Source organism: Triturus cristatus, chromosome 4_2, assembly GCF_964204655.1.
Source record: "Triturus cristatus chromosome 4_2, aTriCri1.1, whole genome shotgun sequence".
Lineage (NCBI taxonomy): Eukaryota > Metazoa > Chordata > Amphibia > Caudata > Salamandridae > Triturus > Triturus cristatus.
The window spans coordinates 638,358,391-638,380,438 of NC_140586.1; the positions used below are offsets into that span (position 1 = coordinate 638,358,391).

The window sequence follows — 22,048 nt, forward strand, 5'->3', positions numbered from 1 at the left end:
TGAACCAAACCCGTGAGCTGAGTTCCGAGCCGTAATAACTTCACCGAGCCAAGCCACCGGCTGAATAACACAGTCAGAGGACACAGCAACCTGTGGAACACGGCCACAAAAGGCCAACAGGCAGCTGTAAGCAAAAACGCATCCAAGGGATGCCAATAAAAGAGTAAGCACCCTTGACCACAGAAAAAAGAAGACGTAAAGCTCACTACCCATGGTAAACACAGAGTGCTTCTAAGGATGCGAAATGAAAAAGTACCATAGAAGACAGGCCCAAAAGGACCTAAGTGGGAGGACGAAAGCCCGCCGGCGAGCCGCTGACTCAGTGTGAGCATCAAAGAGCAAAACCCCATCAAAGGGTAAGTCAACCACTCTCTCCCGGATATTTTCAGTGAAGACGCTATCTCGCAACCAAGAGTGACGCCTTAAGGCAACAGAGCTCGCCATGGTTCAGCCCAAAGAATCCGCAGTATCTAAGGCTGAATGGATTGTGAATTCGGCAAGGTCACGACCATCCCGGATGAGGCGAAGGAGATCAACGCGAGCACCTTCAGAGGTGGCAGTATGCAAAGACTCTGCAGAGTCCCACAGGGCAGAGGTAGCCTGAGCCAAAACACACACTGTATTTAAGGACCATAGGGCAGCACTGGTGGATGCAAAGACATTCCTACCCCATGACTCAAGCAACCTGGACTCCCGAGAGGGAGGAAGCGTTAGAGGGGGCAGAGAATGAAAGGCTGTCTGCAACACGAACCGCTACGCAGCAGGGTGCACAAAAAGATAGGCCGGATCATGTGGAGCTGGACGGTGGCGGTGCAAAACTGAACGAGCCACCGGGTCACCTGACGCAGGTCGGACCCAGGTACCCAAGAGGGCATCATAAAGGGAAGCCTCAAAAGGCAAAAGTGGCTCCATATTTCCAGACCCACGGTGGAGAACCTCAAGCAAGGGGTCCACGGTCAAAGGGGTAGAGGGGGGTTGCATAGTTAAAATGCGGGTAGACAAAGAGACCACTCTCAAAAAAGCCGCACCAGCCTCGGTAGCCCTCCGTGGAGGGGAAAACAGCTCATCAGTGGGGGAGGGTTGTAAGCTGACCCTCCCAAGACACTGAGGGTGCGCCCAATGTTCCACGGAAGGAAACCCCACAGAAGAGTGAGGATCCTGACGGGGCTCCTGGGGAGACGAACAGCCTGCTGAATCTGGGAGCTCCTGAGGAGGCTCCACAAATTCCAAGGGGGGCACTGGAAACGCTAACTCCGGTGACGCCGGGCGGGAGGGCATCACTGAACTCTCTCCATAGGCCTTTATAGAAGAGTCCAGAACCCGGCGTCGACACGGCGCTGAAACGACGCGTGTCAGCGCCGATTATGCCTCGTCGGACACCGACTCTTGGCAGCATCCGGCATCAAGTCGGTGTTGTCCGGCGCCGAAACTATGACAAACTCCCCTTCAGAAGAAGGAGAGCGCGCCGGCTCCGCCTCATCCATAACAGGCTACGATTCCGGAGAAAGGAGCAGAGCCGTGCCGACCACGGCTCCAGGAAGGCTGGGGTGTGCTCAAGTCAGGGCTATGAGCACCGGCAACCACCTGCGGTGCCACAGGGAGCCCCGCGGGGCTATGCGGCGCGGCAGAGGCGCCGTGAGCCTGAGAGGGGGACCCAGCTGGGCCGCGCCCTGACACCACATCTGCGACGTTCCTGGGAGGCAAGGGCTCAAGAGGCACCAGGGGCGAACCCACCGGGGAGGCCGGAGACCCCACAAGAAGCGGAGGTCATGAGGATGCCCTAGGAACGGGAGAGGACCCAAGGGAGGCCTGCAAAGCCGTAGCATAGGCCTCCATTTGGGCAAGAGTCGCCCCTACACCCGGAAAGGGCGGATAGAGGGGGGCGACCGTCGGGAGCGCACGTCCACAAAGGTCCGGGAACCAGCGCCCCTGACAACAGAAGAAGGTGAGGTCGAAGAACTAGGCGACAAGCGCCTTGACTTACCAAGTGGAGAACGACAGCCCCGGACACCAGAAGTCGATCGACGACGGAACCGAACAGAGGAGAGATCTGCAGTCGATGACGAGGCCGGGTGGGGGGGACGAGATGGCCCCGACTGGGACAGCCGTGCCGAAAGAAGCTTCATAAGGCGCTCCAGCTGAGACTTCGGTTTCAGACGCTGGCAGGCGTCACAGTCCGTGGAGTCAAGGTGCTCGCCCAGACACCACATACAAATAAGATGCGGGTCAGTCGCGGACATTTGCCGCGAACAGGAAATACCAGATTTAAAGCCCGAAGGCATCGCACACTGTTCTCGACGCGAAGCGTCGAAAATGAGGCAGGAAAACAGGCCAGAGGAGCTCACTTCAGATCCGGTTTGCGCGCGGAAAAGAAGGAAACTGACATCAGCGCGCCGGGAAGGACTTATATGACCTCGCTGATGTCACGTACGTGGACGACGTCAGGGCGGGGTCGTATGCGCCGTCTCCCAGCGCGTAGAGGTGCTGCAAAAAAAAAATATTAATAATCCGGTTCCAGACTTGCGCGCCTGGGGATTTTCTAAGTTTAAGAATCTGCGGCTAGATGTCTCTATCAGAGGATGTCATTACATTTGAAAGTGCGCCTAGGGGCTTGTTTTACTTTATCAGTGATTGGGGGCATATCTTAGCCCCCACCAAGCCGATGGTCTTGGAAGAGGTAGCAATGGAAAGGGGAGAATCTACCCTTTCCAATGGTATATTTGTCCAGTGGAAACCTGCTTGGGGATTGCCACAGGAGAGCGATCCCCAAGCAGGGATCCACCCACTAGACACCAGAAATTGGGAAGTGGCCCCATAGGCAAGGGGTTATGGCTCCACCTACCCCACCAAAATGTAAGTCTTTCGGGAGGATTTAGAGGGTGGAAGCACTCTGGGAGGAATATGGAACTGCAGAGGAGAACTCAAGATCCTACTGGTCATTATAGAACTCTACATATGACAGCCTGGCAAGGGGTGACCAAAGATGGGGGAGTTGGGTGATGGGGTTTGTTAGATGATAGCTGAAGAGGAAAAATGCTATATTACAATAGGTTATTCACTCTGGCTGTACATGTCAGAATAACACCTTTAATCTGTTTACTCTACTACCATAGTGCATGGACAATTGTCTACTTCTGATGTACTATGTCCTGGCAGCTATAGTTTTAAGTTATATGTAAACAAAAACATGTATTTAAAATAAATACGTCTTGCAGCCCAGAAGATGCCATGGCAAATATCATAAAAAAATAAAATAAATGGTGGGGGCTAGCCATGACCCAACCCCAAACATGACTCAGTCTTACTGCCCCCCCCCCCCCAGGAGGCAGTTGGGAGTTATTATCCCCAATCTGCCCCCATGCCCTCAGAGCAGAAAGCCCACTAGATGCCAGGGAAAAAAATAAAACAAATATAAGGGGGGCGGGGGGTTGCTCACCATAGGTATAGCCATGCCCCCAACCCTAAAAGGACTCAACAGTCTTTCTGAGCCCCCCCAACCTCCCCCAATCAGGGGTGGTTGGGGTGATTCTATTGATTTATTCAGTGTTTTGTATAGCGCAAACTTGACCCCGTAGGGTATCAGAGTGCTTCACAGTACAGGACATGATTACTTTTTTTTTTCTATAGTACAATACTCTGGATAGCATTTAAAATATTAAAGTCCAGTTCAAAGTTGTCACAGCCACTTCCCTTGATAAATACTTTAGCATCTTCACAGAATGCAAGTCTAGAGGAACCAAATAATCAGGGAAAGCAAAAACCTATATTGAACAAGTGAAATTGGTTCTTAGCAAAAAGCGCTTGTGTCACTAAGCGAAAGGATTTAGGTGAATCTTATGTGGTTGTTCTGTATTGGTTACGGCAGGAAATTGCTAATTAGAAAGATCTTCATTTCTTTCTTGAATCATGCGGGGGTGGGTAACCTTCTGATGGCTGAAGGTAGCAAATCCCATATTCTCGGTGCAGCACCCGAGAATGCTCGGTGCAGCACCTGAGAATGCTCGGTCATAAGTTTATTTTTTTGCGGAAAATCGGTGGCTTCAGCACTAGGTCTCTGGAGCTCTTGGATTGTCTGCTTCCCCCCGAAATCTCCAATTTCTGAGCTAGATATCTTGGTGAATTGCAGTGTATCGCTTTGTGTGTTATACACGCCAATTTGAGGTGAATTCTTGCTTCATAAGGTAGCTAATTCAGCACTTTCAGGTGAGGAGAGATAGTCTAAATGTTTTGAACCAGTTAGGAGCCTTGTTGCTGCGTTGAGGCAGACTTTTAGAGGTACAGTTGAAATTTTGGGGAGCCCAGAAAGTGTTGTGCATCCGTATTCGATCCTCAAGATTACTAATGCCTGAACTGCCATTTTGAGGTCTGCTGCTTCGATGAATGGTTTCAATTTCTTAATATAGCTCAGGTGAAATCTTGCATTTCTAGCCAACGTGTTGATGTGTGATTGCATTTTTATGCTCTGGTCTAGAGTGATTCCTAGAGGTTTGACTGATTCAACAATTATCGGGTGCAGTTGAGTGTGGTGATCAAGTTGGTCCATTCTTTTATAATGGGCAGGCTTTTGGAGGGGGATATTAGGAGGAGTTCTGTTTTTTTTTTGCGTTTAGTTTAAGCTGATTGCTTGTTAACCATAGCATCGTCGCCCTTAAAGCCCTGTTCATTGTTATGATCTCCTACAATGAGTACATCTTAATGTAAATCTGAGTGTCATCAGCGTACATGTGGAAAAGAATGTTGGCACGGCACAGTATATCCGTTAGTGATTCCACATATAAGTTGAATAGTGAAGGGGACAGGGTTGATCCTTGTGGAACCCCTATCTGAATGTGGGAGGATGCGGACAGATTTTTATTTACCAGAAATCTTTGTGATCTGTTCCTCAAGCAGGATTTGAACCATTCAAGAACGTTCCCATAAAAACCCATCCTGTTCTCTTAGCAACATGTTGTGGTTAACTGTGTCGAACGCAGATGATAAATCTAGAAAGATTAAAAGACATGCTTTGTTTTGGTTCAGAGTGAGTAATGCGTCGTCTACTATGTGCTGCATTTCCGTTTCTGTTCTATGATTTGGTCTAAATCCAGATTGGCAATTGTCTAGTAGTTGGAATTTAGAGATGTGCTGGCTTAGTTGTTGATGAACACATTTTTCTATCACTTTAGCTAATAGGGGAATGTTGGATACTGGTCCAAACTTGCTAGGTTCAGCGGGATTCTCTGTCGTTTTTTTATGATGGGAATGACTTGGCCCATTTTTAGACAGTCTGGGAAGGATCCTTTAGACAGGGAAGTGTACGGAAGTGCCATCTTTCTTGCATGGTATGCCCCCACTTTTTGCTGAATTGCTGACTGGGCTTTGACTGAGTGTGCCCTGGGCTCCTGCCAATCAGGTGCCCAGGGCCTATGTTCCTTCCCTAAAACCTAATACCCAATTTGGCAAACCTTGGCCACTTGTCAGCCCCTGGTAAATGGTACCCTAGATACCCAGGGCCCTGTGACCAGGGAAGGCCTCTAAGGGGTGCAGCACTTATTGTGCCACCCTTAGAGGCCCTGTACCCTAACACAAGCACACTGCCCTTGCAGGCGGAGTGTCCGGGTACAAGACAAAATACAAAGTCGACATGGCACACATCCCTGTGTGCCATGCCCACAACCTACACTGCCCTGGCATACATGAGCCACCCCTCAAGCTGGGTGCCCTATGCCAGTGGTGTGGGCACAGGAGCATGAGCCCTGTGCCCCTACAGTACCCAGGTCCATTCCTGGGCACTGTAAGTGCAGTGCTGCCATTTAAGAGTATATGGTGCTGGGAGCTTGTCAAACACGAACTCCACAGCACCATAACGGCAACACTGAAGACTAAGAAGCTTGGTATCAAACTTCTCAGCTTATTAAACCCGCACTGATGCCAGTGTGGGATTTAATGTACAAAGCACTACAGAGGGCATCTTAGAGATGCCCCCTGAAACCTAACCTACAATCCACGTCTGGTCTGGGAGGCTGCCCAGACATGTTGCTGGACCCCTGGGTGGAGAGCCCCCGCTCTCCTGGGCCTGCAACAATGCACATCCTGGGCGAGGTGCTAGGTCTCCTCCCATAGGATGGGCAATCAATCAATCAATCAAAGCATTTATATAGTGCGCTACTCACCCAGAGGGTCTCAAGGCGCTGGGGGAGGGGGGTCCGCTACTGCTCGAACAGCCAGGTCTTGAATTGCTTCCTGAAGGCGAGGTGGTCCTGGGTCAGGCGGAGGTGGGTCGGGAGGGAGTTCCATGTCTTGGCGGCGAGGAAGGAGAAGGACCGTCCCCCTGTGGTGGCTCTTCGGATGCGGGGGACGGCGGCAAGGGCGTGGCCGGTCGATCGAAGCTGGCGTTTGGGGGCGTAGAAGTTGAGGCGGCTGTTGAGGTATCCTGGGCCTTGGTTGTGTAGGGCTTTGTGTGCGTGGGTGAGGAGTCGGAAGGTGATTCTCTTGTTGACCGGGAGCCAGTGCAGGTCTCTCAGGTGACCGGAGATGTGGCTGCGACGGGGGATGTCCAGGTTGAGTCGTGCTGAGGCGTTATGGATCCGCTGGAGTCTCTTCTGGAGTTTGGCGGTGGTTCCGGCGCAGAGGGAGTTGCCGTAGTCCAGACGGCTGGTGACGAGGGCCTGGGTGACCGTCTTCCTGGTCTCGGTGGGGATCCACCGGAAGATCTTACGTAGCATGCGCAGGATGTTGAAGCACGACGAGGAGACGGCGTTGACTTGTCTGGTCATGGAGAGGGAGGAGTCCAGGATGAAGCCCAGGTTGCGTGCGTGGTCTGTTGGTTTGGATGCGTTGCCTAGGGCGGGGGCCACCAGGAGTCGTCCCAGGCGGAGGGTGAGGATCCCAGGATGAGGACTTCCGTCTTGTCCGAGTTCAGTTTCAGGCGGCTGCTCTTCATCCATTCGGCTACCTCTTTCATCCCTTTGTGAAGGTTGGCTCTGGCGGTGGCGGGGTCGTTGGTGAGGGAGAGGATCAGCTGGGTGTCGTCGGCGTAGGAGATGATGTTGAGGTTGTACTGGCGTGCGATGTCTGCGAGGGGGCTCATGTAGACGTTGAAGAGGGTTGGACTGAGCGAGGAGCCTTGAGGAACGCCGCAGATGACTTCGGTGGCTTCAGATCTGAACGGGGGGAAGCGGACTCTCTGTGTCCTTCCGGCGAGGAAGGAGATGATCCACTCCAGTGCCTTCTCCTGGATTCCGACGTTGCTGAGTCGCTGCACTAGTGTACGGTGGCAGACAGTGTCAAAGGCCACGGAGAGGTCTAGGAGGATGAGGGCCGCTGTTTCTCCGTTGTCGAGCAGCGCTCGGATGTCATCGGTGGCTGCGATCAGGGCGGTCTCGGTGCTGTGGTTGGCCCTGAAGCCAGACTGCGAGGGGTCGAGGGATCCGTTCGTCTCGAGGAAGGCGGCCAGCTGTTTGTTCATGCCGCCTCTGTGAGCTTCTCCAGGCCACTTGCTGTACCCCGCAAACTGGCCCCCACCGGTTCTGACCCCCACTCTGGCGGGAAGACTGGCCGGAAATCCCAAATAAGGACGGGGATGTGCCAGCCTGCCAACCCCACCCCTCAGGTGGGGGAGGCGAGGTGAAGCACATCTCCGGGCGCTCGCCATCTTGAAGATGGGAGGCCCTGCCCAATCAGGACTAGGCTACTGCCCCCCCTCCCACAGGAGAGTGGCAGGATAGGGGGTGTACCCACCCCATGGCAGGGACCCATTGGTCCCTGCCCTTTACCTACCTGTAACGGCCCTAAATATAGTATTTAGAGGCACCCTGAACCTTCCTTCTCCAGATTCCAGATTTCGAACAAGCATAGAAGAACAAGAAGAAAGAAGACCTGCCGTGCAGCTGCTAAGAAGAGGAAGACACCAACTGCTTTGGTCCCAGCCCTACCGGCCTGTCGATCCTCGAACCTGCTCCTGCTAAATCCCAGCACCTTCTGTGGCCAGCAATCTCACAAACCCCGGAGGACATGGCTACCTTGGGACTCTGAGCATCTGGGACTCCCACGAGCAGTGGCTCTGCTCAAAGCAAGTATCTAACCCCTGGCATCAGCCCGAACCGCGAACCCTGCACCCGCCAAGCCTGGCCTGTGCTGGAGTGGACAAAGACCCTGAGGACATCTCCCCGGAGACTGTGACCTCGAATCCGGCACCCAAGGAGTCCCCTCGACGCTCCTGACGACGCCTGCAGCCTCCGAACCAGGGACCCCCCCCCCCCCAACTGCGATCAACGCAGGGTAAGATTTCCCGACATCAAAAGGCACCCCTGCACCCGGCGCCCTGCGGCCCCCTGTGCCCGACTCCTGGGTACTTACCTATCCTCCAGCTACCCAACTTACCTCTTGAAGTGGTGGAGGCACCTGAAGAATCTTCGTCCCCGAGCTTGCAGCCTTTGTTCGTCCTTGAGCTTTCCCATTGAAATCCATTGAGCGCCCAAAGGCTCAAAAGCACCTTGCACCCAGCCGTCCGAGTGGCCCTGGCAGTGCAACTTCTACTCCTACTTACTTCCCCATTTGCCCTGAGCAAGTGACCAGGAGCCCAGCTCCTACAGCTGTGTGCCGCTGAGGGTGTAACAACTGTACTTACCTGACCCTGGGAATCCCCCCCCCCCCCCCCCCCCCGAGTCTGTGCCCAGAACCTTAACTCTGCCAGTCGAGTACTTATCCAAAAGCCGATAACTCACTTTTCTTCCATTGGATAACATGGACTGGTTTTCTCTGAAATTTCTTCTAAGTGTGGAGTTTCTAAAATATTCACCTAAAATCAACAAGGTAACGAAAACGGACATACTCACCTGCTATTAGGAGAGATACCAGTGTTGGATCTTGGTGCCCAGCACTGACCCTGCAAAGTACTCACAACCGTACTTACCTCTAACTCAATTTTCTCCCATAGGAAATAATTGACTGTTTTCCTGTGAAATTTCTTCTAAAGGGTCGATTTTTGCAAACTACAAATATTCTTTAAAAATCGTACCAACTGTGAAAACGTAAATGCTTAACTGTGGTAGATAGATGTTCCAGCCCTGAGCCTAGAAGCCCAGTACTGGATTACAAAAGTAACGAGTACATACTTTACCCATAACTTGAATTTTCTTCCATAGGGAATCATTGACTGTTTTTCTATGAAATTTCTTCCAAGTGTCGATTTTGCAAACTTATAAATATTCCTTAAAAATCGCCTGTATAACAAACGCAGTTTCTCAACTGCTTACAGGTGGTACACTAGTGCTGGATCCAGGATCCAACACTGACCTAGCAAAAGTACCCATAAACCCACTTACCTGCGAAGTGAATTTCCTTCCATAGGATAACATTGGTAATTTGATCAGAAAAAGTTTCTAAGTGTCAACTTTTAAAACAGCAAAATATTGTTTAAAAATCACAACAGTAACTTAACCGAATTTACTCACTTGTTTCAAAGAACTGTCCCAGGACCGAATCTAGGATCCAAAATTCCCATTGAGCTCAATGTATTATTGTGTTTGAAATTGTGTTGCCTATTGCAACAACATGTAATTATTACCTACAAAAGTCAATTGCATATTGCAAAAGTATTTAACTAAAGCATCTCATTCTGAGAAAGTATATTTTGGTACCTATTGTTGGTTCTAAAATAAAACAACCATATATTTTTTTATATAAACCATTGGCCTAGAGTTCAGTTATTGAGTGTGGGAGACCATTTGCTGACTGAGTGCGTACAACAAATGCTTTACACTGTCCTCCGATACTGCCTTACTGCTCGACCAAGCTACCACTTTAGAGAGTAAGGTTATATCTAACTTTAGCCTCTGGAGACTGTGGACTCTGTACACACTGCACACATTTTGCAGGGAGTGGCTCGTTGTAGTGGTTGTTGGGCTTAATGGCTGATAAGGTTTTAAGGATGTCATTGTGGTCATATAATTTAAAAGTGGACCATTGAGCTTCGTTTTTGGTTATTGACTGATTGAGCAGTGATTAATCACTTCGTTGTGCAGCCTCCCCTAAAGATGCTGCTGTCCTAAGCTCACATTCCAAAGATGTGGCCTTGGATGTAAAGAAATTTGCGAATTCTTCACAGCTAATTTGAGATTTTGTTTATTCTAGTGCGGATTTGTACGTTTTCTTCGATTGATGTTTAACCAATTTGAAGAGTTTCTGAGGTCTGTTTTTCGTATTCTACAATTCGGTTCGGAAGAATTCTTTTTTGAATTTCAGAATATTTTTGATGTAGGTGTTTCTGGTTTTTCTTAGCAATTTTAGCTGTGGGGATGATGGTAGTTGTCGCATTTCCGTTCTGCTAGTCTCAGTTTACGTCTTTCTTCATTTAGTGTTCCGCTGAACCAGGGATTTTTATCTGTGTCCGAAACTAGTTTTAGTTTTAACGATGCTACTGTGTCCATTATCCCTGACATCTTTGCATTGTAGTGCTCCGTCAGTTCGCTGGCGTTTGTCATATTTCTGGGAGGGGGAAGATCCCTCCTGCACAGCGAAGCAAGCTTCTCATTGTCCACGTTCTTTGTGGTCCTTACCCACTGTTTGGGTTTGATTGGTAGAATGGGTTTTTCTTTAATATTCTAGGAATTTGGAAAGTTATTAAGTGATGATCTGACCAGTCACAAGGCATGATTGAGGTTAAGGTAGCAGCTTTATCTTTGGATATGACCCAGTCTAGCGTGGAGCTTTTCACGTGCGTTGGAAGCGTGCAGGCTTGTACTAGGTTTTGATCTGCTAGGAAGTCTTTGATGATACTGACCTGGCTGTCATTAGGATTGTTCCAGTGTAAGTTGAAGTCTCCTAGGAATATGTCATTGGAGTGTGGGGAGGTGTTTGCTGTGATGATCTCCATCAAGTGGTCAATAAAATGTTCATTCCTGCCTGGTGGGTGATAGAATGCATGGACCTTGGCGTAACCAAGAGCGCCGAGTGATGAATTACTGCAATACTCTTTTCTCTTCAAATTTACAGAGCATAGAGAGGCAACCCAGATATTAATAGCACAAATGTTAAAAAAGAATTCTTTCTGGAGTCTTCAGTGTGGTTAATACTTTTTTTACATTCTGTTAATGCTGCAGTAAATGGACTGACACCGCGTCTCAAGCTGCGCACGATGTAAAAACCAACACGAATTGACTCGTTGACCATTGATTCACCTATCAGAGTGAACACGCTATTTCTGTCACGGATCTGATGACCTAGATGAGGACATGTTTTTTTTACTTCGAGTTCATACATCACTAATTTGAGCCTCCATGGACGCTATATGAATCAACGTGCTCTTTCTAAATTTCTTAAACGTCATATATTGTCCTGATGAAGCCCTATTCAGGGTGAAATGCGTTGGCTGCATCTGCTTTGTATCTCGCATCCGTGGTTGTAGAACTATTAAAAGAAGTATTAACCACACTGAAGACTCCAGAAAGAATTCTTTTTTAGCATTTGTGCTATTAATGTCTGTGTTGCCTATCTGTGCTCTGTAAATTTGTATTTCATTGTTGGGTTCTTCGGCAGTGGACCTAGGAGGTGGGCAACAGTGACCCCTTGTGTTTGTACGTAGTGTATAGTCAGGTAGTGCGGCATTAATTATCCGTTGCTGCCATTTGTTCCCCTTTCTTAGTACTCTTTTCTCTTTAGCCTGTCTTGCCTCACAGTGAAATAGTTAAGGGGCACCAGTAGATCCAAACATGGCGAGGAAGATTCAGTGAGCCATGTTTCAGTTAGGATCGCAACGTCGATCTCCTGACTCAAGATAAGATCAGCGATGTCTGACGCATGTTTTACTGCTGAGCGGCAGTTGATCAGTAGCCCTGTGATTGGTTTCTGATAATCTCGGATGGTGTCTTGATTCGAGGTGGTTAGCAGTATTCGCTTCAGGTTATTCATATTTAATTTTCTGTCACTGGGCCTGATGTCTCTGAAGGAGTCGATTGGGACTGAGCTGATTACATTTACATTGCTCTTGTTACATAGGTTAGTTAGGGACTGCAGTAGTGCTTGCGTTTCCTCGCCCGATAGGTAACTAGGGAGTTTGCGAGGTCGATGATGTCTGTTTAATGGAGACATTGCTGTTGCTTTTATATTGTTAAGTAGCGAGTACTGCCTCTTGAATTTGGAGAGTGAGTTTTCTAGGAGGCACGCATTATTCTTCAGATCCAGTATAGCTTTGGAAATGGTTGTAGAAGGTTACTGGAGTTTAGATTCTGAGTATCTGGGATCACTGCAGGAGGGGATGAAGGATGCACTCGGGAGACTGGACGATTGGTTGTTTAGTAATTCATCATATAATGACTTGTTGACCATTATCATAGGTACGGCATGGATTATGCATCTAGTTTTTCTTCTAACCCGGGGGGAGATGCGCAGGCTTTTTATTAGATTATGAGGTGAGCTCCTACTGTCTGGAGAGTTAATGCTTGTGGAGCGTTGAATGATAGTTGGGTGGATGTTGTAGAATAATCCCCTTTGTTTGGTGGCATAGCAGGCTGTCTCGACTTTCTTCCAACTATTTCTTGGTGAATGTGGCAATTAGCTCTAGCATGGAAGCGGACTTGTTCGTTCGTGCGATAATTTGACTATCAATGCGGGATGGTGTTGAAGGATTAATCGTTATTGTTGGTGAAAAGTCAATTACTTGTGAAGAGCCTCTGTTCAGATCTGTTGAATTGGTTGGGGAAAGATTTGACCTCTGTGGATCTATTGTCTTCCCATGTTCCGCTCTCAGTGTTACTCTTTTGTGATGTGTAATTGAATTCGCGCAGGGGCTTTGTTGGTTTCTCGTACAAGTGGAATAAAATACTTTTTCTTTAAGCGTGGAGAAGCATTCGTCAAATTTGGTTAGATCCTTGTCCTTTGCTTGCATGAGTACAGTACCATCTTTATAGATTGTTCTATTCAGTGTAGCTCCTAGTCTATGCGAAGGAGCGATCAGTAGCTTAACGCCGTGTGGTATGTTTTTTGTTTCTTGGGTGTTCAATAGGTCAGTTATGGCCAAGCGCCATTTTGCCGGCTTTCTTGTGAAGAATAAAAGGTCATTAACCAAGATGCCCTTTATGTTGAAGTATGGGTCTGAGATCAGGGTCTGTGTTTATTTTCATTAAGTTGTGCTTAAAAACCTTAGCTGCATTCCTGGAGATGTTTGGGGGTGGGGGGGGGGGAGGGGTTGAATTATATTGTAGTAGTTCCTTCCTGCTGCTTTTAGGTCTCCTGACATTTTATTTTGAAACATTTCTACTTCCTTCTTGTTATTCTTATTCTGTTTCTCCCTCTCTCCTTTAGTTATTTCTTTATACATCCTTCCTGTTATTCTTATTCTGTTTCTTCCTCTCTCACTTTTAATGGACTGGCCAATACCTGATCGTGACCATACGTATGGGATTCCTCATGAACTGAATATGTAGGATTGATTGGGCAGACCAACTTGCCTGTTCAAATATGGCTACTTATTTGCTACCTGTGGATATCCTACTATTGGTAGTCCTATTTTTGTTTCTGTGAACAGTTGTTGTAGGTCTTCTTTCCTTATCTATTGTTCATCAGCCATTTTGTAGAATATCTAGCCCTATCAAAATGGCCAATCTTCCAGCGGCCAAGGTTGGTCCACTTTCCCTTTCCGTTATTCTTTAGTCCTTCGTTTCCGGTTGTATTATAATTAAGTTCTTTATTTATTTTTTATTTATTTTCCTCTCCCAATCCCATTTCAGTGTGTTGACTCCTCGGTGTCATGCGAGTGTTGGGGTGGGTGGGGGCATGTCCTCATACTCTCGCGCTCCAGCCTCGGAACCGCTTCCCTGCACCATATATCGCCACCTGATTAAATTCCTCCTGCCGAGGCTTGCTCGGCTTCCCCTCCTCCTTCGCTTCTTAACCCTTGCGTGGAGAGGAGCACGGAAGCTTCAAGGGAGCTGTGGGGGTCTGACAAGCCAACTGGAGCCTCCCTCTGTGCTCCTGCCGTGCCTCTCAGCTTCCTCTCCCGCTCCGTGTCTCACCTTATTGAACAGAGTGGTGCACGGTAGCTGCTGGGAGCTTCAGGGGACTGGAGTGCTGAAACTGAGCCACTCTCTGCCCGCTTCGTATCCGAAGGTCTAACTCCTGCCCTCCGTCGTGCGTTCATCGTCTGCAATTCACCCTTTGCGTTCGCCATGGACGCCCACTGCTCAGGTCGGTAAGCGTGTCATCCGATTTGTCTCCCTCTATGTTTTTTCTTCCTTTTTCAGTGCTAATTTGGGATTAATGCAATAAATTGCTATCCCTAGCCGCAGGGCTCCTGGATAGGGCCTCCGACCAATCTGCCATTTTGCTTAGGTTTTGATTACAGCCCTGTGCTACAAGACTGCTTTAAAAAGTAAAATTTACTGCAAACTCTGCTTCGTTGGTATGGGCACTTTAAAAGTGATAATCTACCTTATTTTTACATTGTGGATAATCCCACGGTCTCCCTTAGGTGTTCCGGGGTGGAGTCATGTAAATATAAGCAGGGTCCCTATAAGAAAGGTTTTATAAATCCTGGTGAGTGAAAGCTGCCCATTTTATTTTACCTCAGTGTAGGAAATGCACTACAAATTTGCCTTTGGTGCTGGGGGCACTGTGAAGAAATGTCCAAAATAGTTTTTGCATATTGGGAACCCTGCAGTCTCCACTAGGTGTTACAGAGGTGGGGACCCTGTAATTATGAGCAGGTGCTTTATAAAAGAGGTTTTATAAACTCTGATGAGGAAGGAATTGCACATTTCATTTTTTCCCTTGAAGATGATTGGCCTCATAGGCTAACATGACAATAAGTTATGGACGCGTACTATTGCTCAGAGTGTGTGAAAATATAATTCAAATACTGAACAGAATGGTATTGATAAATCCAGCAACTTGGCGTTGTTAAATTTATCATAACTTGTACAGAAAATAAGTTAAGAGTTTCTTTTCTGGTAGCCAAAATCCAGCCTCTAGCACTCTCCCCTGATTTGTCAGCCCAGAGAGGATTAGCTAGGCTGCCTTGATTTGGTGATAAGTGGCCTGGCCGTGTAGAGGATATCTGCTGGAAAGAGCTCTGTGGGGCACAGGAATGCCGGAGCACGGGGTTAGGCCATAAAGAACTCGCTTCAAAGGAAGAACAGGTCAAGCAAGCTTGTCAGCAAGGGCCATTTCCTCTCTCTGCAAGATGAGAGCCTTAAGAAAGGAATTCACAGATATGAGTGGGAGGAGTTTATGTAAATAAGCCATACTCTTTAGTTTGGTTTAGCTAGCTCTTGCTACTCTGCTGAAATGTCAGCCATGATGGAATTTGAGAGTATAGCACTTTTTGGGACAAGACTGTGCCACACTTTGGAGGAAGTTGTCATGCTTTGGGGTGTTGCCTTTCACCTCATTGGACAGGGTGCTCCCCAGCTTGTAACCAGAGAACACTGAATAAATATATTTAAGTAGTGCAGAGCCTCTCAGTTCTGATAACTGAAACTACAATGAGGAGGATTGTCCTGCTGTAATTCTGATCTGCCTTTATTGTGAAGCCTGCACCTGCTTCAGTATCTGGGACTACAGCTCGGAGGACTTTGCCTTGCTTGAAGGAGTAAGGAGTGGACTCCCTGCAGCTACAGATTAACAGAGCTTAACTGACCCGTCTCCAGACAGAGGCCCCCTCCTGGAGTGCATCCAATGGAGTTTTAAGGGGTTGACCAAGTGCATTGTGAGAAGTGAAGTCCAGGCTTACCAATCATTTCAAAATGGAGCCAAAACAAACAAAAGGAGTGTGCAGCCTACCCTGGCATTGAGCCTTTCCACCGCCCCAGAAGGAGCAATAGTGCTGTTCTACCTATGGGCAGGTAGGAGCCTTGTCCCAATTCAGGAGGTTGCCCCAAATAGGACCCCTGAGGGAGTAGTGAGGGGGGCAGGGGGGGGGAGGTGCTTAAAGTCCACCTAACACCAGGAATTTTGCCTTTGGGGAAAATAAAGTGGTGTTGCATTCTGGTTTGTCCCATTTGGGGTAGGGGTGGGGTCAATACAGAGTGCAACACCCACATCGCTTTCTTTTTCCCCAAAGGCAACATTCCTGGTGTCAGGTGGGCTTTCTACCCCCTGTGGGCACGTTTAGAGCAGACTCCCCAATTGGGACAAACCTATCTGCCCCCATGGGGGCAGAAAGACACTATTGCCCGTTCTGGGGCAAGGATATGGCTCGATGTCATGGTAGGCCGCACTCTCCTTTTTTATGTTTTGGCACCGTTTTGAATTCCCTGGTGTGCAGTGGACTTTCTACTGGTACTGGCAACAACCCCACCCCATATGGGACAAACCAGGGTTTTGCCCGCTCCCCAACCCCTTGCGCCACCTCTGGGTGAAACTGCCACTTGTGATCAGCTAAATGTCGTCAGCTGAGTTACTGTGACATAGCGTTCAAAAAAGCTTGCCAGGTGGGCCACCACTAAGAAGATTTCTTGGTAGTCTAGCCATTTTCAGAGGCGCATAGCGTTCTACTACATGGCAGTGGTGTTTTCCGTGAGCACCTACACCAGCCTCCCCTTGATCGACTGAAGGAAGGTTTTTATTGCTAAGCGGATGGCCCTCCGTTCCAGAAAGTTAATATGGTACTGGGACACCACCAGAGACTCCTGATCTCCACTTCTCCCAGATGGCTGCCCCAAGCCAGAAGTGATGCATCGTCACCACTGTCACCTCTGTGTGGGGAAAGGAGAGGGGTCTGGATTGGAGTCCAGTAATCACCACTGCAGATCTTTCACATTCTCCTCCGAAACCTGAACATGGTCGGAGAGGTGTCCTTGATGTTGGGCCAACTGAGAGGTCAGATCCCAGGTCAAAGCCTGGATAGGTCACCTGGCGTGCTCGAAAAGGAGGATCCAGGATACCTAATTGACTCTTAGAGTGAGAACAAGACTGAACCTTAAACTTGGACAGCGACTTAGACCACTCTCTTCGTGAATTCTTCTGGTGTTTGGTGATGTCGTGTTTTGCCTCGCAGTCCTGTATGGCCTTTGGGTTAATTGACGCGCAGTTAATGCACGCCTTGTTCGTGGACCCGATCACAGGCACACCAATAGGGATTTATCACAGACCTAAGTTTGAAAAAAGTCTCTACAGGGCTTAAATCATTTCATTTTTGGGGGTAACATTCTCTTGCACACTGAAATTTAAACGACATTTCTGAATTAAGTGTTGCTGTGAGCAGAGATGGAGCGCTCCAGATCTGCGTCTGATGGAGCAGAAAGAAAAGAACTGAGAGCACAGGAGAAACACCTATATGGGCAGTGAACGTAATTTCCAGAGCGGAATAGCGTAAGTGACAAGCAGCACACTCCACCTACAGGCACTCGGAGGTTCTGCTGAAAGGTTTCCAGATCCAGTCTGCAAGAAAGTCAATACTGCGTTTCTGTGTTTTTGAGAAATATGTTGAGAGATCAGAAGCTGCAGATGTCCATTCAGATTTGGGCCCTAAAAATAACAGGAGCATCATCAGTCCGCAGTCTAAAGGCAGGACTCTCTCCGTTACTCAATCGAAATGTACTGGTCATCTCAGGGAGAAAGTGTGTATGAGCTAAAGATTGTGTGAAAGAGTTTGCCTAGTGAAAGAGTGTGCCTAAGTGAATGCGAATATAAAAGGGCAGCTTGAGGGCTCAGGGCACATTAGCAACAGAGAATGAAAGCAGGGAAAGGGGTCTGGGAGAGGTAGTAGGTCTACAATAGAAATTACTTTTTTGTTTTTACCAGACAGGTTTCCGAAATAATGCGAATGAGCCAAATAAGCTCTTGAAAATGTACTCATCATCAGGAAGCAACAACACAATCACGCATTTTACATAAAAAACGTTTCTCCATCTGACAGTCTGACGCCCAGCGCTGCTCCTGCACATAAAAATGTGCCCCAAAATAAGGTTTGCACCCATGTGCCAAATAATCATACTTTAAAAAAACCTTAGTCTGTTTCACCTTTATCTTCGTGAGGTACAATAGGAAACAAGCAATATGAAAATATGTGGAACATTGTTAGTAAAAGGGTTTGCAACTTTAATATGAAGGTCGTACTTATGAAGAACATTTAGATTTGCAAAATACTCATTCCAATGTCATAATGGAGGCCTAATCTTTAAAGACTGAGGAGACCAAATTAAATATTTTACAAGCCTGCTGTAGCTTAGTGTTATTTGATAGGTCGTAAAGGAAATAAAAAATGTAACCATCCGCTTACCATTGCCATTTGTGCTGTCCCCTCTCTCAGATTGACTGGTACTGTTGGAGGTGGCTGGTGGTGGTGAAGGCGCTCGACTAGATGCAGCACTTTCACTTTCATCCAAGAGACGGTCCATGTAATCCCTTAAAGTAATTAAAAGATTATGTTCACTTATTTTAAACGTGTTGAAATTAGACTACATAATGAATGACTAATCATGAACAACGGTTAGGCCATCATTGAAGCCCCCTGGCCCGCAGAGAGATTTAGAAAGGCTTTGACCCCTTAGCTGCCAAATGGCTACTTGCACCTCAGTATACCACTCCATACCTGTGGCATAAAGAAAAGAGCAAATATATCCAGGTTCATTTGGAAGGGGGAGGGGGGTGGCAGAGATGACAGTTTTATATGATACATCCAGAACCCTCTTTGAAATTTAAACCATAGTAATACTTTTAAAGGTGGAATCGGCCAAAGAAAAACAGATTTACATTAGAAGCTGTTCAAAAGAACATTCACCAAATTGAGCAATTGATCTTCTGCTAAAATCCAATTTGTAAAACTTGCAAAGGAAAAGCCAACATAACACATATGTCCTACATTATCACATGAAAGGACATTGGTTCAAAAGTTTTAGAAGTCACCTTGGCTCTTATTTCATATGTATGGAGGATGGCAGGAGAGATGCTGCCTTTGTTGAGCAGACCCGAGTTCACAATACCACCCATCAAGCAATGAAACTCTGGAGATGACTAACAATAAGCCTATATGAGGAATACATGGCTTTAGTGAAGTCACAATATAATTCCAGAGGGGAACAGTTGAAATCAAGGGAATATACAGAGATCCCGAACTTTTTATGTAGAGGTTAGACAAAGAGAGTGGACGGAAGTTCTCCTGATTATTGTGAACTCTAAAATGGAGCTATAAAACAACCTTATGTTTATAGACCATCACATATTTTTCATAAAAGGAGCATCCAATGTACTAACGCTCACAGCAGAGGCTAACTCAACAAAAGGAGTAGTTTTCCAAGTCACCAATGTTAAGTAATTGGTGGCCGTGTGTTTACAAACCAACAGAACAAACCTAAGCTCAAGCACTGAGCCAGATGGGGATTTGACTGAAGTAACTTTACAAACAAAACGTAACCACAATGTTGTGCAACCTAAATCAACATATTTTAACATCATTTTGAGAAAATGGTCAATACCGCTGCAATTCTTTCAGCTTCAAGATGTGTTTCAGGAGCAGAGAAAGAGAGAAAAAGCTTATATGGGATGTTCTTAAAGAAATAACGTCTGCCCTACTAGGACCGATATGGCACTGCATATCCTTTTAGATTGTCTGCCTTGGTGTTAGTGGAGCAGCTTGTTGCACTGCCTAGAGTCGTTCTAGGATCTTGGGTCACCCAATGACCCAGTGATGAAAACCCCACACTCTGTTCCACAAAAAAGGCGGCGAAAAGCCTTCAAAGCCAAAACGATAACAGCAAGCTCCAGGCTTTTATTTGCAGGAGGCTGCATTGAAAAGAGGTTTGGTAAGTACTCTATGGGAACCGTATGGATCGGTTTTATGCCTGAGCCCCATCACAAAAGACGTGTTGCAGGGTATTTATCTTGATGGCTGAGTAAATAGTGGCAGCTAGGTGGAATCAATCACTGCAACACCCAATATAGATAAAAAAAGATATGCTACTACACCAACATTGCCCACCTCAAATGGCCTGCTGCCAAGTGGTCGTTTATCACATCAAGTTTGGAAACAAAAGAAATAAAAAAATAAAAAGAACATTCAAGCAAAACTTGAGTCTATGTATACATTTGACGACTATACTAAAAGTTGATTTAATGTTCAACGGATCTGTCTTGATTATATGTTGCCTCTCATCACTTGTGTTCCTTAATTATCTTGACGAGCTTGCTCTGAAGAAACAAGGTCCAGGATAGTCTGAAGCTCTCTATTTCCCTCCGATAGTAAAGTTGTATGACCATAACATTAGACATCACAATTCCACTGAATGAAAGAAGCAGCAAGAGCAGAAACATAAAAAGAGGAAGCTTAAAACGGCTCGTGTGATAGCCCCCCAGGTAACAGGACTGTTGCCACACTTACACAACTAAAGGGTGTTTGTTATCTTGTCAACAGTGGTAGGTAGTCATTTCTACCTTTTGGTCTAAATGAAGTTCCAGATGGTAACTCCCTCTACCCTTCCCATTTGGTAGGTTTTTGCTGCTTCCTCTTTAGTAACCTGTAAAAGTTGGTGTGGATTTTTAAGATTCATAAAACCCAAAACACTCCTTGAAGACCAGATTGGATCCTTGAAGAAGAAATGCAAGACTTGTCTGTACAACCAAGATACATTTTCCATCTAGTTAAGGTAATTTCCCTTCCCATTACAATCACTAGATTGGCGCTGTTATGACAATGGATAGAAAATCACCAGGAAATTCCAAAGCAATGGTAGTGACTACAATACTTGTGAGTTTACCAGTGCGTACCCTTAGGCAGAGCTTTAACTAATGTAAAAGCTACCATTTTATTTTTTTTCCAAATACTTACACAATCTGCCTGAATGCCTTAAAATAACTGAGGTGAGGACCACAATAACAGTTAATCCCCCGATTACTAACTTAATAGACAAATGGAATGCACTGTTCACCATTAATGATGGAATAGTCACTGACCTAGCAATGAACAACAAACTATCTGTTGCTAATCTCTTTGGCCTCACTACTTAAGCACAAAGGGGCAGGACCAGAATCAAAACTATATTTGAAGTGATGTATGATCAGTGGAGTTTGTGGGCATCACAAACTGAAACACACTGCTTAAAACATTATGCATCCATTGGACCCTACAGGTTTGTAAACATTTATCAGTATTCTTAGGCATAAAATGAATCTGAACCGCAGAACTACCCTGTAGGCTAATGTGAACAACTGAGGCTAATTCAATGACATTTTGTACAAACGCTGCAGTGGAAGACAACACCTGCACCCCTTCTATCCTTTGAATTAACATTTATTGGCACCTCATCACAGGCTAAAGTGATAAGACTTCGAGGCACCTCAAAATCCATTCCAATGGAATGGATTTTCAATCGTGGCAGCACCTTGAAGCATGGTTTGAGAGATTTAAGTCTTGGCAACACCACAGCATGACCTTTAACAATTCAATGCCTCACAGAAGTAAACTTTGGTGTTATGTTAAGTACCCATCTCAATGGGCCCTTTCTCAATTTTCATGGCAAAATGCACAGAAAGAACAAATTACACAGTTGAAGGATCTGTGACAACAAAGTTGGACTCATCACATTCTTCTTTTGGTGTGTTTAGCTTCTAAACAATGAAAGCAAAAAAGAGAAATATGGATGGTCAGCAAAGAGGGAAAGTGAGCAGTAGTAGAAAATGCAAAAAAGGTAAAAGTGCTTTGACCCCAGGCACTTCAAGCACAGACAGTGAGTGAGATCCTAAGAACTGGCAAAAACATAAGTGCTTACTGCTGGTTGATAATGGTAATTGATAACTGGTAAGAGGTCCTGAGGAGTAGAGCTTGCCATGGAATCCACCCCTTCACATAGAATGAAGCTCTATTTAAATGAATGTGGGAAAAAACTTATCTTTAAAAAAAAAAAAAAAAAAAAGAAGTTCAATCCTCGGAAGCGGATAAAATGAGTAGAGTTTCAAATCGTAAACAATGGGCCAAGCAGCTGCTCACACGTACTGGAACACAATACAAAATTGTGACCTTCTGCTATGAAAACATGTTATGGTGATCTGTCCTGCAGTCAGGACCTATTATGAGAGGAGAGAGGTGAACATTTTAATTAGTAATAATATGGCATGTTAATGCAGACTCTCCATGTGA

General features: G+C 46.6%; 1 protein-coding gene across 12 annotated transcripts in view; it reads right to left on the reverse strand.

Annotated features, from left to right (window-relative positions):
* The window catches only part of MIER1 (MIER1 transcriptional regulator), a 472,995-nt gene that overhangs the window by 29,053 nt on the left and 421,894 nt on the right, over positions 1-22,048 (reverse strand). For all 12 annotated transcript variants that reach the window (XM_085602332.1, XM_085602330.1, XM_085602336.1 and 9 more), the window contains one exon: positions 18,197-18,321. In XM_085602332.1, coding sequence (XP_085458458.1) covers positions 18,197-18,321 — 125 coding nt within the window. The remainder of the gene's footprint in view (positions 1-18,196; positions 18,322-22,048) is intronic.